Raw genomic sequence first — 19,464 nt, 5'->3', positions numbered from 1 at the left:
ACCTCTCTCCCACTCCTACCGTCGCTCTCTCGCTCTCACTTTCTCCCTCTCTCTCTCTCTCTCTCTCTCTCTCTCTCTCTCTCTCTCTCTCTCTCTCTCTCTCTCTCTCTCTCTCTCTCTCTCTCTCTCTCTCTCTCTCTCTCTCACACACACACTCACACCTACCTCCACCATACCATCTGGAGATGGATACTGATAAAGAGTGAGAGTGAATCATGAGGGAGAGACGGGGAAGAAGTAATATGGGATAGAAGGGATTTTAGAGCTTGGCTATGACAAGGCTTGGATTAATTTGCCAGCCAAATGCATTTGAGATTAGTGGACCATTAAAAGAGCATAGACAGCCACATGAACGCGTGCGCACACACACACACACACACACATACGGGCAGGCTGGCTGCTGTGATGAAGCGATAGCCTTACTAAAACTGACCTCTATCCTCCCGTTCCCTCCCCTTTTGGTGTTGTTTGGTTCACTCCCCCTTTTTAATCTTGTTTTGACACCAACAAATAGGCTGTGATGAAAACCATATGTGCGCAATCGCGTGAATACAGCGGAACGTTCCAATTGTTCATTGAAGTAAGGTGTGGGGCTACATTCCCCACATTGAATTCATGTTGAGGATGTATGTAAACACAGAAGCGGGGTACACACGCAAATCGAGCCTTTCCCCCCCTCTTCCGATCAAAGTCCACATAAGGCTCCCTGATGTTTGAAAGTGTTTCCTGTACAAAAGGGGTTTGTTTAGAGTGGTTTATTCAAAAAATGGTCAGGCCAACAATCAATCACGTTGAACGATATAACAGTTAATTGCAATCCAGAAATGTGATTGGACAAGCTTCATCCTGAATCCGCATTTCAAATTGTCTTTTGGACGTTTCAGGGACGCCGTGTCCTCTGGGGCAAAGAAGAAAAGGACCATCCGGATTGAGCAATGCTCAAAAGTCACTCTCTGTGATGGTAAGGTAAGCTGTGTTCGTGTCCATGGTAACGCGCACCTCTGTGAAGACGCCATTCATGCTAAATGGTACTTAAAGTGATATACAGTATGCTGCCATCCAAGCAATGTCTTTTTCAAGGATGTCCCTCCTTATTTCAACGAGACAACGCCAAGCCACATTCTGCTGTCGCTGATGTTGCAATAGCGCGGCGTTATCGCGAAAAAGTAGAAGTACTCCACTGGCCTGACAGCAACCCGCAACCGTCTTCTGTTGGTGGAAACGCAAAATACGACCACTGAGACCCCTGAGCAACACGTGGATACACGACGCGGGTGGAACACGGTCTCCTTCTGCTCACTTCACAGATCTATGATCTTACTGACCGTGAAGGTCTGATTGCAGGTCCTTATAAATACACTTTGTCTCGTATAGCGCTTTTCTACCTCGGCTACTCAAAGCGGTTTACACTGTTACCTCATTGACCTACCGATGACGCAGCATCAGGAACATCTGCGGGACGCTTTGACATGGCGGCATAGGCCGGGGATTGAACAACGAACCGACCACTCTTAGCAGTGAGCCATAGTGACTGCACCCCATACCACATTTGCACTGGGCATGAAAATAGAACCCGAAGTGTACAAACAGGAGCGGTTACTCAGCCCGTAGGCTAACGTAGCTAATGAGTTCACAGTCAGTTCAATTGGCTTCATTTTGTATTTATGAACACAAAGCGACGAAAGACACACAATTTGACGTGAGGTGGACTAATTGTGCCATCCATCCATTTTCCGATCCGCTTTATCCTCACAAGGGTGCTGGAGCCTATCCCAACCGTCTTCGGGCGGTCGGCGGGGGACACCCTGAACCGGTTGTCAGCCAATCACAGGGCACACAGAGACAAACAAACATCCACGCTCACACTTACAACCAAGAACAATTTAGTGTGTTCAATCATCAATTTTATCATGCATGTTTTTGGAATGTGGGAGGAAACCGGAGTACCCAGAGAAAACCCACGCAGGCCCGCGAAGAACATGAAAACTCCACACAGGGAGGCCAGAGCTGGAATTGAACCCGACGCGCGAACCACTGGACCACCGGGCTGCTTCTTTGTGAGAGTGAAACAGTAAAACAAGCCTATCATACTAACACTCAAATGAACAAGTAATAATTTGTTGTTGAAATATTCCACTCCATTGTACAACTCTGTCATGTAAATACTACGTTTACATCAATGAGGAGGCACAAAGGCAAAGACTTAAAATGGATCTTCTTCAGGTCTGTACTCTCAACTGTTCAGTTAATCACAGTTACAGTTGATCATTAGTTCTTTGATTGCTTGCCAAATGTTGATGGAAAGAACACCAAAGACAAATGTCCCATATCAGTCCTCCACACCGCACCCCGATGGAAGCGCGGCGCGTTGTCACATCAAATTATTTGATTTTCTAACTTGATCTTTTCAAACCTCAGAATGATCTGGGGAATCTCGTTTCGCGAGCGACCTTTGGCTCTTGTTGTCAATAAGAGGAGCAGCAACCAGGCAATCAATCAAAACCACTTGTGCCATTCTCGCTTATGTACACATGGGGATTACACTCACTTAGAAACTGGGTCAATAAATGGATTACTGTTGATTGAGTGAAGACTAACCAGTACTGAGCGAGATCCAATTTTCATCCTCGGGGAACGGCATTAAGATGTATGATAGGTGAACATTACCCATTGATAATGGTGTGTCCATGAATTTGTGTATATGCAATACATGTTGTATATTAAATGCTCAGCCGATTTAAACTTTTGGGGTGTTCAGACAACACGTAAGATGATGAATCATACGGTACTTAGCAATTAAAACAATGTTTTGCCATGGACGCACTGCAGATTTAACAGGGTTGCCACTCATATGTTGTATTGACATTTCAATTGGGACAAAATGAGAAAAAAACACCAAACAAGGGTCTCGGGGAACACAATTGATCCTGGATGACAAACGAATTCATCAAATATTTTTTGCAAGTGAAATTATTTCAACAAGACCTATGAGTGAATGGCGGCCAGTCCAGGGTTCACCCCTCCCCTTGCCTATAGTCAGCTGGAGGAGGCTCCATCTTAAACTTCAACCTGACCGGGGACAAGGAGGACAAAATGGATGGATGATGTCAACAAGCTCTTGCAATGAATATTCAAACGAATATTTCCTTTTTATGCCACGTTCCAGCAATGAACCCTGAACCGTCTTTCCGACTGCAATTGCTTATTATTACAAAAGAAGAATATAGCCAGTTTGGCAATATGTGAAAACAAGCCGCAAAGACATGCAAATCCCAAATTATTTAAAACAAGATCCGATGTGTGTGCGTAATGGACGAAAAGTGGCACGACCCATGCAATAAATGAACCCCATACATTCTGGAACTGCTTGCTAGTGCTAATACCACCCCTCGAGTTGTGTGGGCTTTGGGGCTTGCTCAGACTTCCTACAGTACATTATAGGGATCACTCTGCCCTCTTGTGTCTATTTAGAGGCAAAGAAAGCCCTGCTTAGATGTACTACTTATTGTAACATTTGAAATTGAGAATGCGCATCTTGAGATACAATTTCGCTGGTTTGTACTGTTGCTTTACACAATCATCACTGGGGAAAAAAAATGCAAAGATCTTTCTTTTTCTTTATCTCCCCCGCACACACACTCACACCCGTTCTCCCAGAGGAGCCTTGCGGTCAGATCTATCCTGTGATGTTCATTCCTGTGCGCTCCAGTGAGTTGCTGCAGCATATAAGCCGCATCCCGTGCCTGGTTTGCGGCAGCATGTGATCACCTTGGGGTCTCGTGGTCTGAACAAACTTCGAGCCCGAGCCCGTCTGTATAGTGGGCCACATGAGCACAGGGGAGGTCAAGTGCATGAGTGGAGAAAGCAGATCTGTTCCTGGATTGTGGCAGTGAGCGTCACGCCGTATCATGTGGTACAGATAAGGAAGATACTTAGAGACTTTTGAATGATCCATTCATTTGTTGTTCCGAGTCATTTAAAGATGGCTGAGTTTAGTTGTCAAGGCTAGGTAGATGATAAAGACCCCGTAAATAATTTGTAAATTGCTCCACTAAATTGGTGCACAAGAGGATTATGCATGACTAACAAAATGTTTTGGGATATTCAGCTTTGGGGTGAATATTTTTAAATAAATATGGGCTTCAACTTCTTCAACTGTTTCGTATAAATGCAATTTTAGTATCAATAGCAAAGTATGAAATGTTAAAATGCTGTGTGTTTATCATCGTTCGTAATTATGGTTGAGCAAGTACCGACGATACCCGGTAAAGTGTTGGTGTCGAGCCGCTAAAATAATTTTAATGAACGGACGGAAAAAAAAGTCATCAATGATCATCATCTGCATCAGAAAGCAAGGCCTTTGTCGACAATTTCTCGTCACTGTGTTCAGTTAAAACGTTCAGATCAAAAGTAGTCTACAGGCACCAGTACTCGTGTCGGTGAATAACTCATAGAGTCAAAACTCTCCTGGTTTTGGTCTGAAACAAAAAAAAAGGAAAATCGATGATTCCTATTTGTCATATTCATCGTATTTTTAATTGCTTAAGTACAATTTTCGATCAACACCTAAGAGATCGAATTCTCACATTTTATTCACTTTTTTTCCCTTTTTTTTAACAAATTGTAGTACTCTTAAGAAAATGAGAAGGGATCTACAATTAGGGGTGCCCAAACTTTTTGGATCGAAGATCTACTTTTTGATCAACTAACCTCACGGGATCTACCCTTACCGGCGCACGCACGCACACACACACACACAAATTTAAGATTTACCTGCTTTATTTTATTTTTACATTTTTTTTTTTGTGAAAATGAGACTGATTAGTGTGCAGTGTATTTTAACACAAAAAATATATTACTAACATGTACAAAGACACAGAAATGGTTGTTTGTTTTTTTTCTTCTCGACACTCCTCGGATCTACTTGGGACCTGTCTTAGATCTACCGGTAGATCAGGATCTACCTAATGGGCACCCCAGATCTACATGATATGCACGTTTTCTTTAATTTCCCATGACGTTTTCATTGAAAAACAAACGTGAGAGTCAACATAATGCTAACACATATTTGGCAGCCACTAAACGATGATTACTACACTAACCCAAACTTGACCCCAAGTTTACCAAGACCAAACAATTCCTGACTTAATTTTGCCAAATTTACACTTCCTTTTCAGTTTTTCCACAATTTCAGCCACATAATGCCATCGTGAGCAAACGTGGAACTTCTGAGAAGGGGCGGAACATACGCCCAGTCAGGCATTTGCGCCTGAGGTAAAGTGGAGGAGGGGTCAGCTGGTCTGAGGTCAGCTGGTCTTAAGACAGAATGAAAGAATCTGGGATATTATTCTAAGCATGTGATCTTGGGTGAGGGCACACACCAAGTTGCGTGTGCGCGAGAGGGTGTGTGTGTGAGATCACACATTCTGTCTGAGGACAGCCCCTAAATGAGTTTAACGAGATTGGCGAGAACAGTAAACTGCTGGCAGGGTGAAGAAAGTGAGGGTGGAAGGAGGTTGGATGCTTGGCTGGGCAAATCCTCAAACAGCGAAATAAGGTCGTTTTTACAAACGTGGATTTCTTCCATATATTTTATCACAGCGACAATGAATTAGTTTGCGCGTGAGCAAGCGGAAGTCCCTTTTTCTTTTCGATAGGTGTTCCAGTGACCTGCTGCTGAGCGCCAACACTCCATCATGAGGAGCCCGTTTCTAGCCGTGCTGGTTCTGCAGCTTGTCGGGACCTGCTTTTGCCAATTCCCTCGGCCCTGCGCCAACACGGAGAGCCTACGGACCAAAGAATGTTGCCCCGTTTGGGATGGAGACGGCTCGGCGTGCGGTGCCCTGTCAGGCCGAGGTTTTTGCACCGAGGTGCTCGTGTCGGACGAGCCGCACGGTCCGCAGTACCCGCACAGCGGAATTGATGACAGGGAGCGCTGGCCTTTGGCCTTCTACAATCGGACCTGTCGCTGTGTGGGAAACTACGGAGGTTACGACTGCGGGGAGTGCAGGTTTGGCTATTGGGGAGCAAATTGTGCCGAGTACAGGGAATCGGTGCGGCGAAACATCCTGACGCTGTCAGCTGCTGAGCAGCAAAAGTTCATCTCCTACCTCAACCTGGCCAAGAACACCATCAGCCCCGACTATGTCATTGCCACGGCAACCAGAGCAGAGATGGGCGAAAATGGTGAGAATCCAATGTTCAGTGACATCAACTCCTACGATCTGTTTGTCTGGATGCACTACTACGTGTCGCGAGACGCTTTCCTGGGTGGGCCGGGGAACGTGTGGACCGACATCGACTTCGCCCATGAATCTGCGGCCTTTCTGCCCTGGCATCGAGTCTACCTGCTTCACTGGGAGAATGAGATAAGGAAGCTCACAGGAGATTTTAACTTTACCATCCCATACTGGGACTGGAGGGACGCCCAAACCTGTCAGGTGTGCACCGATGCTTTGATGGGGGGCCGCAGCCCCTTCAATCCCAACCTTATCAGCCCTGCGTCCGTCTTCTCATCGTGGAAGGTGAGGATATTTTCATTCACTTCTCCCTATTAAGTGTGTAAAAATGAAAATCTGAACCCAGGCTCAGAGTAGAGAATGGTTTGGTTGGTTGAAACCAGAGAAAATGACAATTTTCCACTGATTTAACCAGTGAAAATAGCAAAGGAAATCCTTTTATCGAGCATGGTTTACGCCAAAATTTCAGTTTAAGAGGTTAATTAGGGGTCCACAATTACTAAAATCTCTTGGCTTAAACATGAGCATACATTACAAACATACAGAGACATGATACTGCAGTTTTTTGTTAGTTGAAAATCTCACCTAGAAGCAGTTTTTTTTGTTTGTTTGATTTTTTTTTTCTTTTTCTGAATTAGCTGGGATAGACCCCAGCACACCCGCGACCCTGGTAAGGATAAAGCGGTACAGATAATGGATGCCACAAGATGATAATTCTACTTTTGTAATAAAAAGGGATCAGGCACCATCTTGTTGGGTCTCTGTGCCAAAGAACTGTAACAAGCTTTTAAATTCAGGAGAACAGAAAAAGTGACAAGCGATTTGTCATGATTTTCGGCAGGGCTCAGTCCCTATTCTTGTACATCGGTGGCTCTCAAACTTTTTACACCAAGTACTACCTAAAAAAAATACTTTGCTCTCTAAATACCATCATAGTGACCGACATTAAAATACAGCGATGTGTGAACCGAGTAGCAGTTGATGTTAATCAAAAACAAAGCATCGGCTTTATTCCTAAAACAGATGCACGGTAATATTATTGGAAGCCACAGGAACATTATACATAATTTAAATATACCCCCCCCCCCAAAAAAATTACTTAAGTAATGATTAAAAATTGTACCTAAATAAGAACAAACATGCCGAAAAATTTAAATGCAAATGTATTGTACTTAATTGTTAAATGCAATTGAACTGTATTAAACAAAAGTACTGGAGTGGATTAGAACAAATTATGTAACATTATGCACGGTTTGAATATTTATTTCAGTGATTCTTGTGGGACGTGTACACTTTGAGGCTCACTACGGTACATTAACAAAGAGCATATTTATAAACGCATACAAATGTTATGTTTGCATTCACAATAATGAACACTTTAATGTTCACCTTCCTCTTGAGTTTTGCCCCTGGTCCGCAGTTGTTAAAGAAAAGAAGTTGAATTACCTTTTGCGTTTCGGTCTGCGTACATGCAGGTGATCTGCACTCAGCCCGAGGACTACAACAATCGTGAGGCCTTGTGCAACGCGACAGGGGAAGGACCGCTGTTGCGTAACCCCGGCAACCATGATACCAGTCGAGTGCAGCGACTCCCAACATCAGCTGATGTCGACTTCACCGTGGGCCTCCGGGAGTACGAGACCGGAGCCATGGACCGCTTTGCCAACATGAGCTTCAGGAACGTTCTTGAGGGTAAGAACAGTAGCCACACACACAAACACACACAAATACACACTAATACATTAGTATTCCTGTACTCGCATGGTTAACAACTGAATGGGAACATAATCCTTGAGCTAATCTCTCTAATCTAGAGGAAGATTTTTGGCCCATTTGCAAACTCACACGGGGATAGATATTCATCATGGTGAGAATGTCTATCCCCATTCATTTGCTACACCAATTAGATTGAGTGGGGTCATGAGAGGCGGCGTACAGTCAGTCAAAGGCCTGACACATCTATCTATCTATCTATCTATCTATCTATCTATCTATCTATCTATCTATCTATCTATCTATCTATCTATCTATCTATCTATCTATCTATCTATCTATCTATCTATCTATCTATCTATCTATCTATCTATCTATCTATCTATCTATCTATCTATCTATCTATCTATCTATCTATCTATCTATCTATCTATCTATCTATCCATCCATCCATCCATCTATCTATCTATCTATCTATCTATCTATCTATCTATCTATCTATCTATCTATCTATCTATCTATCTATCTATCTATCTATCTATCTGTATCTATCCATCCATCCATCTGCTCTGACAGCCATGCAATAAAGATAAAGGATAAGCAATAATAGCACATGAGAGTTTACTTCCTGTCATTTCCCTTCAAAGTAACGTTCCAACTACATGACTGCAATCGTTCCGAATGAATTAAAATTCAAACCCCAGTTGTATTAGTTATTTGGGATTTGCTATCTTGCATCCGACAAGACAGCAAATGTCTTGCATCATTCTTTTTTGTTTTTTTTACTGGCAGCCTGGCGTTCACCCAGAACGGGCCCACTGGTTGAGAATCTCTCATGTATAAATTTTACTCCCTTTAGCTGTAATCGAAAGATGTCTTGATATTTTTGTCTATAATATAAAGAGAAAAAAAAGGGTGTGCTCACGTTCCCTCCTTCAGGTTTCGCCAGTCCAATCACAGGCATGGCGGTTCAAGGCCAGAGCACCATGCACAATGCCTTGCACGTCTTCATGAACGGCTCCATGTCCTCTGTGCAAGGTTCCGCCAATGACCCCATATTCCTCCTGCACCACGCTTTCATAGACAGGTACAGTAAAGCGCCATCACACACATTATTATTCCAGTTCATTCCCCACACTAACACCCAGGCCTTCTTTTGAGCAGCATCTTTGAGCGTTGGCTGCGAACCCACCAGCCTACACGGGCCTTCTATCCCTCTACCGACGCGCCCATTGGCCACAATGACGGCTACTACATGGTGCCATTCCTGCCTCTTTATAGAAATGGAGACTATTTCCTCTCCACTAAGTCAATGGGATATGAATACGCCTATCTGTTGGATCCAGGTCAGTCCAGAAGATCGTGAGTGAGAGCCTTTTTCATTCAGCAGCTTTGTTGATCTGAACTTGTGTCATTCTGTCTGCCTCCACTGCAGGTCAGCGATTTGTTCAGGAAATCCTGACACCTTACCTCCAGCAGGCCCAGGAGATCTGGCCGTGGTTGCTGGGAGCCGGTATCATCGGGGCGTTGATCACGGCAATCACCGCGGTTGTGGCCGTTGTGGCACGAAAGAAATGGAGACGAAACCTGAGGAGGAAGAGGATGTCCATTTTTGGAGAACGACAGCCGCTTCTTCAGAGCAGCTCAGAGGAAGGCTCAGCTTCCTACCAGACTACTCTGTAACACACACACACACACACACATGCGCGCGCACATGCACACACACACATTCTTACACTTGTTTAGGTAATGACATTCTGACAGGTTCCTGGGTTTCTAAAGATAAAATTTGGCGAAGAGTTTGTGCACCTGAATCACGTTTTCTCCTCATTTTAAAAAAACAAAAGCATATGTCTACACGTATAATGAGTGTCCATTCTTACTATCTTTTGCATACCAAACCAAAAGATTTAGTCCATTAAGTAAAATGCACGGTAATTATTCAAATGTCATAAACACTTCTATGTATTTGTTGATAAGGTATCTCGGATACACTGCACATGTACAAAAAGAAAAAATCTTACTCACAATGTCAGACGCTGTAAATTGTTGATTTGGGTGCACCAACCTTCATGAAGTTTTTAAACAGCAGGCTGAAAATCATTCAGGAAGATATCCCACATATTCCAAACATTTACCAATCAGAATACACCGAGGACGTGCGGGTACACATGCATGTGTTGATAATGATATTGATAATGATAATTGATGATAATAATAACAATAATAATATGAACAACGATTCACATGCTTGAGTTAGGTGAAAGAGCTTGCCTTGAAAGGTGTTTGCTAAATATTAACATATTCTATATTCAGAAATTAAATGGGTTTTAATCACTATTAAATGTACAATTGTATAATTATTTTCGATATTATGATGACCCAATTGAAAGTGAAGGTCAAATGAAATACAATGAAATAAACATGTTAAAAGTGCAATTATGTTATGTGTGCCTCCACTAGTCTAAACACAGCAATCTCATTAAAATTGGATTGTGGAATAAGAATGTAACAGATAATAAATCCATGTGACCAAACCCAGAAATTCTACGGCAGCAATTCAAACCCATCAACACTTTGACGTGAATTTCAGCCAACAGCAGGGGGCAATGCTGCATAAAATTTTAGCTTCTGCGGATGGCTGAAATAGGTGGATTTGTCTGGTTAATTTTTATTCCACCAACTCCATTTGAAATTCCCTGTTTAGTGGGGGCACATAAAGTATATTATAAAAAAGAAAATGTCTGATTTGACTCCCACTTAAAAGGAAATTACCTTGTTTTAATACAAGTGAATACTGTACACTCACCGAAAAACTGGTGCTCAAGGATCGTAATGCATGTGATTTCTCACAAGCTCATGAAATGTGAGTGGCTGCATTAAAATCAGATCTGATCCAAATTTTATCTGTGGTCCTTTCATTTGAAAGAAATGAAAATCCACACATGATGCAGTATCTCAAGTTTGTACTCGCAAGTCACTGCAAAGAAATCTTCAGAATGACGGTTCAGATCTCGAAAAACTTGAAGTGACTCGTATCTCAAGGTGCCGCTGTATATCCAGAGTAAAGTGTAGAAAAAACAAAAATGCCTCTTGTGGAATGATTAAACGATTCTTTCAATATGACACGTCAACACTGTTACACAGAACGATGAACTCCCCAAGTATGATACACTCATCACGTGTGGCCATCACTTGTTGCGCTTGATCACTCTATAATCCAAATAAAGCTCTAAATTCATTAGCAGCTTCCAAAATGAAGCACATTCGAGGTGGTTCATCGAGAGATGGGCTGTTCCCGGTGAACTTCAGGGTGCTGATTTCTTCCCAGGGGCCTCTGTAAAGCACCAATTTAGGCTGACCAGGGATAATAACGAGTAGAGAACTGTACAGTCGATCTGTGAATAGCCAACGATCAAGTCCCTTTTTTGGGACAGTTCCTTTGAGAGTGGCTACATTACATGTACAATGTAATTTCAATGCAGAGTGATTGAATCCGAACGAGCTATGCTTTTCCTGCTCAAGGCACAATCAGCTGAAGGACTCTTTGTTAAATTCAAAAGTAGTTCCAGGAAAGTGAGCTGAGTTACACAGTCTGTGAAGAGTCCTGGAGATGCCTTTAGGTCCACAACAGAACACCCCAACTCGCTTCCTGAAAAGTCACACACAAGCACGAGGACAGCGTGACTGTTTGAAGCAAGATGAAAAAATGATCTTTCTTCGTACTCACCGCTTGTTGGTCCTTCCAATTTCATCAAACAGTAACTTCCACCTGGGACGACCCACCAGTAGGCGTGATGCAAGCAGGTGGTATTTCTCCTCAGTTAGGCCCTTTAGGATAAGCAAAAAAACAAAAAAAACATTGAAGAAGCACAAGCCAGTTCAACCTACGGTTGTATATGTGTGAAGGAACTCAGGATGGCCAAGTGGGCGTGTCATAACTACCGTATTGGCCCGAATATAAGACGGCCCTGATTATAAGACGACCCCCTCTTTTTCAAGACTCAAGTTTGAAAAAAAACATTTTGAACAACAAATTAATTTTTATACAGAAAATAATTACAGTACATTTGAAACTAATGATTCTAAAAATATATTTGAGAGAAAAAGCATGTTATTTTCCCTAATTCAAATCTTAATATCTGAACATTTAAATACGTAAAATAGAGTGCAATCACATTCGTAAATGAATGGCTTATGGTTTTTGAAATGTAAATTACATCATAACTTCTCCTCAGCTGCCGGTTAACCCGGCCGATCTTCGACCCACTTTTCTCCAGATTGTCGCTACTTTCTCCATTTTCTGTTATGTCTTCTATTATTTTCTTCTCTTTTCTTTCTTACCACTATTTTTTATTTTTCTTCTTTGTGCTACCGCTATTTTTATTTTTATTCTTTGTGGCAGGGGTTCACTTTGGCCTGGGGAAACAAATTCAGCATTCGCTTCAATTATATCTGGCGCCATCTAGCGTCGTGAATGGGTATAATGTCTAGACCTCGAATATAAGACGACCCCTACTTTGTCAGTCTTATTTCAATGCAAAAAACACAGTTTTATATTCGGGCCAATACGGTAATTGACATGTTGTGTCTTACCCTGCACGGCAGAGGCTCCGTCTAACCGCTGAGACCGATTAACCAAACCCCTAGGGCTCGATCGAACCAAGGTTAAGAACCACTGGACTAGCAGAAATGGCGCTACACTGAGGATAGGGGAGGGCTACAAGAAATCTCTACAACCCCAGTTTGGCCCCACCAGAATTTTATTTCATACTTGAAAATATTTTGATAAATAATTTTCTCAGCCTCCCCAGTGTATGGTTGAAGTTCTCATTTAGCCCCAGAAGAGAAAAAGACTACATTACATGTGGAAATAATGGATGATAAAGTGGCTGTGTGTGGGTTTTGTGTTTACCCGTGCGTCACCTACCTGCAGGTTGTCTGCCTGACTGACGTACAGTTTCAGGTTCAAGTAGTCAGGTTTGTTTTCATGCCATAACTAGATGTCAAAAAAAAGAGAGGACATTTTCATGGCACGAGGCTTCATTTAATTCCATTGTTATGTCCACTACCATCCACGTGATGGCGGCACAGCCCCCACTGCTGATTTCCTTCATTATAAAGGCTGTCCTCCTTCCAGTTACACTAAAATACAAGAGTGGTCTTTCTTTGCACAATGATTTAAACATGATTTGAAGACGAGGTGGCTCTCCACTCTTTATAGCGCTTCTAATTCTAAAACTCTAATTGGTTAGAGAATTTGAGTTTAAGTGTTTAGATGGTTCAGTTGTGAAGATAATAACCCAGAAGAAGCATTTTAAGGACTTTATCTAGCTCAAGAATTTTCTCCAATTTCCACTTTACTAGTTGATAAGAAACATTTTTAAAAATCAGCGTTTTGTCCCTACACGTGTTTTTGAGGCTGTCCTAAAAAAAAAGCCTGTTTCCTATTCACGTCCTGGGCGTGACGTGAAGACACGCTGCTAGAGGCATTGCTCCCTGTGCGGCTCAAGTGACCGTGCACGCATTAATGGACGTTATTAATAGAATTATTGGCGACGTCAAGTGAGATATAGGCTAATCTTCTATTTTAAATTCATATTTTTAGATCCAGAGGAGTCAGTGCCGAAACTAGTCATGAAACTCATCACACATCACTGAGCCCTTGGTAATGGCGCCACGATGTGGATTTTTGTTGTTTAAATATTCGGAACAATCGCAACATGTTAATGAGTTTGCGGCCAGTGATTATTGTAACATTTGGCAGCTGTGCGGCGTTTTTTTGCCACAAAAACACCCATTTGCAGTTTCACGTTTCAATGTGTCTGATTGAGGCACAAAATACAAATTGTGCTTCTCAAACCGCAATGCCAATCCACTTATTTGTGTGTGTCCCTTTGAAATCCTGAGAAACTTTCAGTGACCTTTTCGACAGGCAAGTCCGGACAGCTTGGGACAGGTAGCTCCTCTCTTCTTAGCGGAATGGTCTGTCCTCGAGGCATTTGAAATGACCTACAATGCTAATAGTGGACCAATCGCGTTGTTCATAGAGTGCGTGCGAGCCAACCTTATGATGTAGGGTCGACAGCAGCTCAGCGAACCAGTAAAACGACCGGAGCTCCCTGCAGACCCACACAAAGTACAACCTCTTCAACCTGAACCCCATCCAGCCGTCACTGGGTCCACAATGAGGAGGAGGGACAAGCGGAAACATTCAAAAGGCAGCTGGAACCAATCTCCACCGTTCGTGTGATGTACAGTTGGGGAAGCACTCACAGAAGAGTATGCAGGACACAGGCGAACGGCGTCACCCCTATTCCGCCCGCGACGCAAAGGCTGACGTCATAGTTGAACACTTCCTCCGAAGGACTTCCAAACGGACCATCCACATAAAGCCTGAACATACACATGCACGCAACGTAAATGTACAGCGCAAATTAAAACACAGACACAATTAATTGGACTTCCTACACTGGGTTAAGCACACATGCTCGGATAAACATCCTGCATCTGAAATCCCACTACGTCGGTCTGTGCATGTGCGCGTACACACATTCGGCGTCTTCACAACAGTTACTTAAACAATTGGATTTAATCGAGAACACACACACGCACACACACATTCATTCGTGATTCTCACACAAAAGCAATTCAATCCACTGAAGCTTTTGAGTAAACTACCAAGCTAACAAAAGGGTTCATTGGGTTCGTCTTTCTCTGTAAAATGCAATTGTGCCAAATAAATTGTCGCTCGTCGTAAAGGCGTGCTTTACGTCTTTCTCCATGAAGCATAAATGGAGCGCGGACATAAACACACAGAGAAAAAGTGATGTGGAGCTCTACATACTTTAACTTTTGCAAGATAAATTGTTTTCCGGATGATCTTTTTTTGGAGTTTGAATAATTATTTCCCTCCCGTCATTGAAAGCATGGAACTCGGTTGCTCTCGGAGTGCGTCAAATTAAAAAACACATTTCAAAGGCGTCTCTCAATCACAAGCCCTTAGAATTGCCATTGATGTTCTGCCTTATATAATGACTTTGTACATGAACTCTCTCGGGACAAGACTTTTTGGAGACATTTGAGAATCTGGCCTTTATTGACTATGACTGGAAAGGTGGGAAAAAAAATCCTGACCAATATTTTGTGTATTAGAAAGCCTAGTTTGTTGATTAAGGCCAGTAGGAGAATGCATTTTCCATTTCTTCCTCGACGACCATTGCTTACAGTTTCAGAAGTGTTCAACTGTACTGTCACAAGACTCTCATTCACTCCAAGTCTTCCTACGTCAGCTTCTCACACACTCAGAACAGGAAGAGCACAGTGTCAGAGGGTCAGGATCTTTCACCCCATTGTGATTTGAAGCTTGCATGAGAATTCACCCCCCTCTCAATCTCTCTTTCTCTCTCTATCACACACACACACACACACACACATACTTGGGGTATCTTCTCTGATGCACCACAGGGAGGATGTCCAAGTCTCTCGTAAGGTCAGGAAGTAACATCTGTGTGAAGCGCTCTGAAGATAAAGGGAAAAGAAGAGGATATTATTGGGATGCAACACAACACAGGATTGCAACACGTGTTATTGGATGTCTTTACATTTCCAGTAGAATGTTTCCTTGTGTGGTACTTTCACATGTCATCGTGGCCAATTCAACAGCTAACGCAAACAAACTAACTTCCCCTCTAGTGTTCACAAAGCAAGTGCGCATGTGGAGACAACACAAGTTTGCATTTGTCACAGCCTCCCACAGGAAACGGCCCACTCCCACCTGGGTGTTGTCCCTCATGCGCCGCATGTAGAAAGAACACATTTACTTTACATGCGTTTTGCTTTCTTTGTATTTTTGTAATGCCACCTCAAAAAAGATCCAAGTGTGTATGTCTCCGACTGGCCTAACATCGCAATATGGATAGCGCAACAATAACTTGAAATGATGACCAAAAAAAGATTGGTGCTCACGGTGGATATTGCGACATGAAATCCAAGGATGTAAGACGGTTTCTGACATGACAATAACACAGCAAGAGGCCTGTTAGACTCAAGGTTAACAATCAACACCCATAGAATACACACACACACATAAATAGCTATCTTTTATGCAAATAATGTAGATTCTTCACAGAGAAAATAGAAAAATAGAAAAGGCATACCTCATTCTCAAACATGTGCATGGGTGTGTGCGAGTTTGTGTGTGCATGTGTGTGTGTGTGTGTGCGTGCAGTAAATACACTCACCAGTCCAGTCTCCGACGACCCGAAGATGAATGCCGAACGTTTCTTTGTTCTCTGTGGGACACTGCAAAGTTAGAAAGCAGACAGTGAATCACAAAGAAAGACAAACACACACACACACACACACACACACACACACACACACACACACACACAAACACACACACACTCATGGTGCAGACTCTGAGACGACTCAGTTACTGGAGAGTACTATATAAAAAAACACAAATAAAAAACATGTGCAAAGAGCTTTCCAAAGCAACATGATTTTCCATTAATCCTGTTGAATTACACCCACACACAGATGGATACACATGCACGCCTTCCGGTTGGCAGATCCTGGCCTCAGGGTCCGTCTGCTCTCTGTAAGAGTGATTCCCTCTACCGTCACACCAGTTGTGCACAGTGTGTGTGTGTGTGTGTGTGTGTTCCCATCAACCCTACAAACGATGTGTGCGGCTCAATCACGAGAAGCCCCTGTTGCCAATTAAGTGAATTCAGGTTGTAGAGGGGGGAAAGTAGTAGTACATGTTTTCCCAAAAAACGAGACACTATGATGGCGTACCAAGGGTATGTATACTCATGCGTTTTTAATATCACATGTTGGAAACATGTCAGAAAAAGCTGGAGTTGTGTTGCACTCTTACCGCCGTTAGCGTGAAAGGATGGTTCTCAAATGACGAGACATTGGGACAGTTGAGGACAATATACTGTGAGAGGATGGAAGGAGTTGAAATTGAGAAACGAAGAGTGCAAGCTGCCATGATGTGAATACAAGAGCAAATGCACTTGAGATGGAACCAAACAGACATCTTACCTGCCCCGGACGAGCTTTAAAGTTCTTCTTAAGCATTCGTAACTCAATGACATCACAGGGGTGCCTGATGACAGTCACTATGGTAACCGGATCGCTGCTCCGGATATAGCGGTACAGACGCTCCGCACAGTAGAGACACAGAGGACCCGATACCCACAGCCATGTCTATTTGCACAAACACACACACAGCACATCCAGTATGAATCAATTCACCACAAAAGCTTTTGTCAGCTCACCCGCAACCCGAAAGGGGTTCAGAAAATGGCAGAAAACTCTTGCTGCTTTTTCACAGCACCGTACAGACTTAGCTCAGCTAACAATTGATTTCCTGCAATAGGCATGCATAAACCAAGCTGCTTCTCAACGCATCAGTCAGAATGAAACACACTAAATAGCAACCAAGGTCTTGTGTATTAACATCTTGTGTAGTGTCTGGTGGCTACGGTCAAGAGATAAATATTATAGACGAGATTGGGGAAAGACACCACAACATTGAAGTGGAGACAGTGGAGTAAGATAGTCGGGCTTCCAGAAATAGGGGAGATGAACTCCAGCATGTGTGTTTGTACTTTCTTTTTCCAATAGAAAAGTGGTAGTCCTGTAGACTTGCAAGTATGATGATGCATTTATTCAAACACGATTTGCATCACAGATATACACATAACACATAAGCAGAACGGGTTTTTTGTGTGTATTTCTTAAAATGAAGGAAATCATTAATAATTGGAAACCATAGAAAACAACATAAACATAAATAATCGGAAAACAGAAGAAGAAGAAACTCCAAACTGATGAGGAAGATGACAGTTGGTGCCCAAAACAAGAGATAAATCACTCGCGTGGTCGTATGATAGAGTCAAGCTACTGTGGCGTATTACTTTATGCAGTACCAGGGTCGGCCCAATTAACTCATTCAGTACCAGCCAATTCTGGACCAAGTTTGAAAAGACGTTTAAAAACGTCTTTGGGAGTGAATGAGTTAAGGACCGCAGCTGCCGCCCAAGGGCCTGGTCAAAAGGTAGTTCACCAGCGATGGGACATAATGATAAGCCAATAATCTCAATAGCAACAAGGACGGATGACATGTTAAATAAAACCATGTGCTGTGCTGTTACCTCTCTTTTCTCTTTTGGCGTGTACCTGTTGCAGCCTAATTGCTCACAGCTCCTCTAAAGCACATGGAGGATTTACAGGGGATTTTATGGCGCCACCTTTTAGCTTAACGACCATGTGCAAATACATTACAGCATTAAAAAAATGCAACCCCCAAAGAGCACCACACCTCTAATAAACAAGACCTCCCCAACAGACACTCTCTCTCTCTCTCACACACACACACACACACACACACACACACCTGAGGGAAGTGGGGCTGGAAGTGAGCCTCTGCCTTGCACGGCATCTCCTCTTGCTCACGTTTCTCTAGTTCCTCCCCTTGTTCCTCTGCACGGCTGTGGTTGGCTCGTAAGCATCCAGGGGGATGAGCCTCGATGTTGGTCTGATATTTTAGTGCTCCTCTTTTCAGAAGATGGAAAAAGATGACGATCAATTTATGCCAGTTTTACACCTCCGCATAGCATAAAGACAAGGAACTCTTTATTTATGCCCAGCGCATGTCAGGCACATGGCATGGAATAGATATGCGCATCGGGAGGCTAAACTCGTTTTGCTATTTTCGCAGGCACGCGCGGTTGGAAACGGGTGATTTGCGCCGTTGTGGGCGTGAACATCTGACTTGTATGAAAAGCTGAGAATGGAATTTCGTTTAGTACACATCTGATTTTGTGTCTTCTGTATTCACTGAGGGCGGCACGGTGGTCGACTGATTAGCACGTCGGCCTCACAGTGCATAGGTCGTGAGTTTGAATCTTCCTGTGTGGCGTTTGCATGTTCTCCCCGTGCCAGAGTGGGTTTTCTCTGGGTACTCCGGTTCCCTCCCACATTCTAAAAACATGTAAGGTAAATTTGCATGGAACACTCAAAATTGTCGCTAGGTGTGAGTGTGAGCGCGGATGGTTGTTCGTCTGTATGTGCCCTGCGATTGGCTGGTAGCCAGTTCAGGGTGCCCCCCGCCTACTGCCTGAAGACAGCTGGGATAGGCTCCAGCACGCCCGCCACCCTTGTGAGGATAAGCGGATTAGAAAATGGATGGATGGATGGATGTATTCACTGATATGCATACATCGTTTCTTTGAGTAAGAGTGTAGCAAAACACACAGGTGGTGTTATGATTATTGGTCTGATATCAACCAATACTTACCCGACCATGTGCACCATCAGAATGATATAGAAGATGATGAAGAGGTTGTGTGTATACCAGAAGATTTCATAGTTGTATATTCTGAAACAATTAAAAGGGCAACAATTAGTGTTGTATTTCCAAGAAATTCTTTGAAATATAATTGGTCTATTTAAAGACAGCTGTTTTTGTGTGGGGAACAAAAAGTGGAACGAG

General features: G+C 43.0%; 2 protein-coding genes across 5 annotated transcripts in view; one reads left to right on the top strand and one right to left on the bottom strand.

The window, feature by feature from the left end:
• The first annotated feature begins 5,352 nt into the window (after positions 1-5,352).
• On the top strand, positions 5,353-10,853 carry tyr (tyrosinase). 2 transcript variants are annotated; one of them, XM_052077781.1, is made up of 6 exons: positions 5,353-5,557; positions 5,658-6,524; positions 7,715-7,931; positions 8,892-9,039; positions 9,117-9,298; positions 9,388-10,853. In XM_052077781.1, exons 2-6 carry the CDS (start codon positions 5,697-5,699, stop codon positions 9,633-9,635), a joined length of 1,623 nt encoding a protein of 540 aa, XP_051933741.1. In that variant the 5' UTR covers positions 5,353-5,557; positions 5,658-5,696; the 3' UTR covers positions 9,636-10,853. The 2 variants fall into 2 exon arrangements, with proteins under 2 accessions (XP_051933741.1, XP_051933743.1); XM_052077783.1 differs by having other exon boundaries at positions 5,353-6,524.
• Positions 9,857-19,464, bottom strand: part of LOC127608602 (NADPH oxidase 4) — a 17,801-nt gene continuing 8,193 nt past the window's right edge. The window contains exons 8-18 of one of the 3 annotated variants that reach the window (XM_052077778.1): positions 19,270-19,350; positions 18,367-18,526; positions 17,010-17,174; positions 16,840-16,902; positions 16,196-16,256; positions 15,392-15,473; positions 14,229-14,348; positions 14,020-14,128; positions 12,883-12,951; positions 11,683-11,783; positions 9,857-11,639 (exon numbers count right to left, since the gene is read on the bottom strand). In XM_052077778.1, the coding sequence (XP_051933738.1) occupies positions 11,429-11,639; positions 11,683-11,783; positions 12,883-12,951; positions 14,020-14,128; positions 14,229-14,348; positions 15,392-15,473; positions 16,196-16,256; positions 16,840-16,902; positions 17,010-17,174; positions 18,367-18,526; positions 19,270-19,350 (1,222 nt within the window). In that variant the 3' untranslated portion in view covers positions 9,857-11,428. The remainder of the gene's footprint in view (positions 11,640-11,682; positions 11,784-12,882; positions 12,952-14,019; positions 14,129-14,228; positions 14,349-15,391; positions 15,474-16,195; positions 16,257-16,839; positions 16,903-17,009; positions 17,175-18,366; positions 18,527-19,269; positions 19,351-19,464) is intronic. The other 2 variants (XM_052077780.1, XM_052077779.1) reach the window with 2 other exon arrangements.

The sequence above is a fragment of the Hippocampus zosterae genome, chromosome 10 (assembly GCF_025434085.1).
Source record: "Hippocampus zosterae strain Florida chromosome 10, ASM2543408v3, whole genome shotgun sequence".
Taxonomy (NCBI): domain Eukaryota; kingdom Metazoa; phylum Chordata; class Actinopteri; order Syngnathiformes; family Syngnathidae; genus Hippocampus; species Hippocampus zosterae.
Note: the sequence above shows the minus strand (reverse complement) of the source record. Positions and strands in the feature narration are given on the sequence as shown.

Coding starts and splice junctions, on each gene's coding strand:
- tyr (XM_052077781.1), top strand. CDS start 5,697: ATGAGGAGCCCGTTTCTAGCCGTGCTGGTTCTGCAGCTTGTCGGGACC. Junction 6,525..7,714: donor CCGTCTTCTCATCGTGGAAG/GTGAGGATATTT, acceptor GCGTACATGCAG/GTGATCTGCACTCAGCCCGA. Junction 9,299..9,387: donor CGCCTATCTGTTGGATCCAG/GTCAGTCCAGAA, acceptor CCTCCACTGCAG/GTCAGCGATTTGTTCAGGAA.